The 2,856-nt window shown below is 41.4% G+C and overlaps 1 protein-coding gene across 1 annotated transcript in view; it reads left to right on the forward strand.

The window, feature by feature from the left end:
• LOC104967349 (palmitoyltransferase ZDHHC7-like) overlaps nucleotides 1-2,856 on the forward strand; it is a 12,655-nt gene that overhangs the window by 5,304 nt on the left and 4,495 nt on the right. The window contains exon 3 of the mRNA XM_010796758.1: nucleotides 1,948-2,292. Coding sequence (XP_010795060.1) covers nucleotides 1,948-2,292 — 345 coding nt within the window. The remainder of the gene's footprint in view (nucleotides 1-1,947; nucleotides 2,293-2,856) is intronic.

A 2,856-nucleotide genomic window follows, 5' to 3' on the forward strand; every position in this document is an offset into this window, starting at 1 on the left:
CAATTTGGATGACACCCACTGACATGGAAAGTTTAAGAAGCAAGCAGAAACGCACAGCAGTGTGGTGTTTCAATGCTTCCTGTTGGCTGGTCAGCTGAACTGAAAGCTTAGCGCTGCACCACCCATATCACTGGACATGTCTAATTTGATTCAACTGTTTAAGAGAAGGAAGCAGTTAGTTGCTTCAAAGCATTACATCACAGTCAGCTAGAGTAACAGATAATGCAATACACACTTCTACCGAACAACTGGAGTCCATAGTGTGGCTAAATAATGACCGATGCGTGAGGTAATGTTTCTGTTAAAACATAACTCAGTGTAAGCTTGTTATTTCAGCTGTGTCTCCGACTTGTATTTCAGGAATGAAGAGGTTGTATAGAAATGTCTGGATTTGTGTCAAAGACAGTGTCATAAAAACACAACACGTGCATAGTGAGTTTATATTACACACCGTTTATCACTTTTTATTATATGACAGACAATTTTCAAAGGAATCTCACTGCCATGTCAACACATTATGTATTTAACAACACCCTTTTAACCCAATGATTATGCAGCAAACGCTATGCAGTTATACTCTTTTACTTCACTTGTGTTATCAGTAGCCTCTCACATTTTATTGTGTTGAACGAAAAGCTTTGAAAACTTGGATTTCAACAAGAAACTCTGTCCTAAATTCTGAAAACAAGAGTTAATCAAATACTTTGATTACGTAGTATCTACACTCTGATTATTTGTGCAAGGACAGCTAGACATTTGTACCGTAATTTTCGGACTATAAGCCGCACCTGAATATAAGCCGCAGCAGCGGCATACCACTCTCGGTTCCACTTTTACTTTTGCGCGCTACCTGTCTCACTCTTTTCCGGCCTCCAGCTTTTCCTGCTGGAACCCGCCGCTTAAAGGTGGGGGTCCGCGGACCGGCCATAGAGCCCATAGAGTTAAAGGTGGTGGCCGTTAGCTGTAAAAATCCATAGATTAGCCGCACCGTTATATAAGCCGAAGCGTCCAAAAATAGGGAAAAAGGCGCGGTTTATAGTCCGAAAATTACGGTAATCTAAGTTCAAGTGAATCTAACTGTAGCTTAATTTGCAATGTCTTTAACACCAAAGAAACCTAACATTACAGAATACGGAGTATGTTATTGTGCTGCTTTGGATTCTTTGTTTTGTTTGTCTCAGTGAGTCACAGTGAAGCATGCCAGCAGGGGGTCATTTAGGATTATTATTAGCCTGTATTCCTCACATGTTCCTCAGCTGCAGGATCAGTTTCCAGAAGGGATCAGGTCAGCTATTGATTTATCTTAAAGCTACGGACATAGCCTCTCAGGCAGATACCAGCACTCTCTTGTGACCTTGACATTAAAACAGAAGAGAAACTCCAATGACTCATGCGGCCCTGAGCATGATCTGAACTGTTCAATGAGAGTGAAAGTGTTTGTCTGTCTTTGGTTTACGCAAGCTGTCAGTTCCTGGTCTGACTGCCACACAACAGAAAACTCAAATCAGGGTTCTAATGTGATGTTTTCAGATGATATTGAAAACGTTGTGACCTTTGCTCAAGTGATAACCCAGGGAGAAAATATACACAGATACACTTGATAAATGTTATTTACTTTAAGGCTTGTTTACAATAATATTGAGGGTTTCTAAATGGCCTCTTTAATAAAGCGCCCATCCTTGTATCTTTTATTTAAGTGGAACTTTATGTATTCATATCAGTCTTTTTCAGTTCCCCTTCTTTTGGTCATGTTTCATAGCTTCAATAGCTTTCTATACAAAAAGCTGCTCGCCATTTCCGTATTTTAAGCCAATAGTTGTGAAGAACAGTGTGTAGGCCTATTATGGAAATAACTGCTGTGTATGTGCTGTCTTTTTTATTTTCTTATTGTGGGAAGACGGCAGCATTGAATTGAGTTCTGCCTCCTTTATTTCCCCTCCCCTCCAGATGCAGTCTTCAAACCACCGGCTGAGGGACCTGGAGCAGCACCACCCGCTGCTGTCGGCAGGAGCAGATGTGGAGGCAGGGAGCCTGGCAGCGGGGGTGATAGTCGGGGGTCCCAATGCAGGCCACGCCGGGGGGGCCCGCACACTGTGGTTCATCCAGGACAGCTGTGGGATGGTGTGTGCCGGCATCACCTGGTTCCTGGTGCTGTACGCTGAGTTTGTGGTGAACTTTGTCATGTTGCTGCCCAGCAAGAACTTCTGGTACTCGCTGCTGAACGGGGCCACCTTCAACTCCCTGGCTGTGCTCGCTTTGGCCTCACACCTGCGCACCATGTTGTCCGACCCGGTAAGGAAGTGAAGGGAATCAAGAGTGGGTACGGTTGAAGATGTAGATGGAAGAAAGTGGGGAGGGAGAGAGGAGGAAGACAGGGTTTGAAAAGAGTCCAAAAGGGGTAGAAACAGAGTCAACATTTTCAGATTAAGATAACAAATAAGACAATAAATACATTTGGAGCTCCTCAAGACTTTCCAATCAAATACATTAATTTAAGAACAGTATTAAAGGATTTTAACCACATGTTCCCAGAAAGTAAAAGGCCAATAAACCTAGTGTTTGCATTTCTATCACTTCTGTAAATGCTTTTCTTGTTTTATTATTTAAGGGTCATAACAATGAGAACCTTTGCAAATAAATGTTCCTCGTAAAAATGTACTGATTTAGTTAGTTCCGTGGACAGCTGCTTTAAAATCTTGTTGTGTTATATTGAGCCTATGATATTTTTGTTTACCCTTCTGTAATGATGCCGTTGGTCCAGATAACAGGTTCTTTAATGCTATATTAATGTTCTGAATGCAGTCTATATATATATATATATGTATATGTATATATATATATATATATATATATATA

Source organism: Notothenia coriiceps, unplaced genomic scaffold (assembly GCF_000735185.1).
Source record: "Notothenia coriiceps isolate Sejong01 unplaced genomic scaffold, NC01 NC01_scaffold00037250, whole genome shotgun sequence".
NCBI classification, from domain to species: domain Eukaryota; kingdom Metazoa; phylum Chordata; class Actinopteri; order Perciformes; family Nototheniidae; genus Notothenia; species Notothenia coriiceps.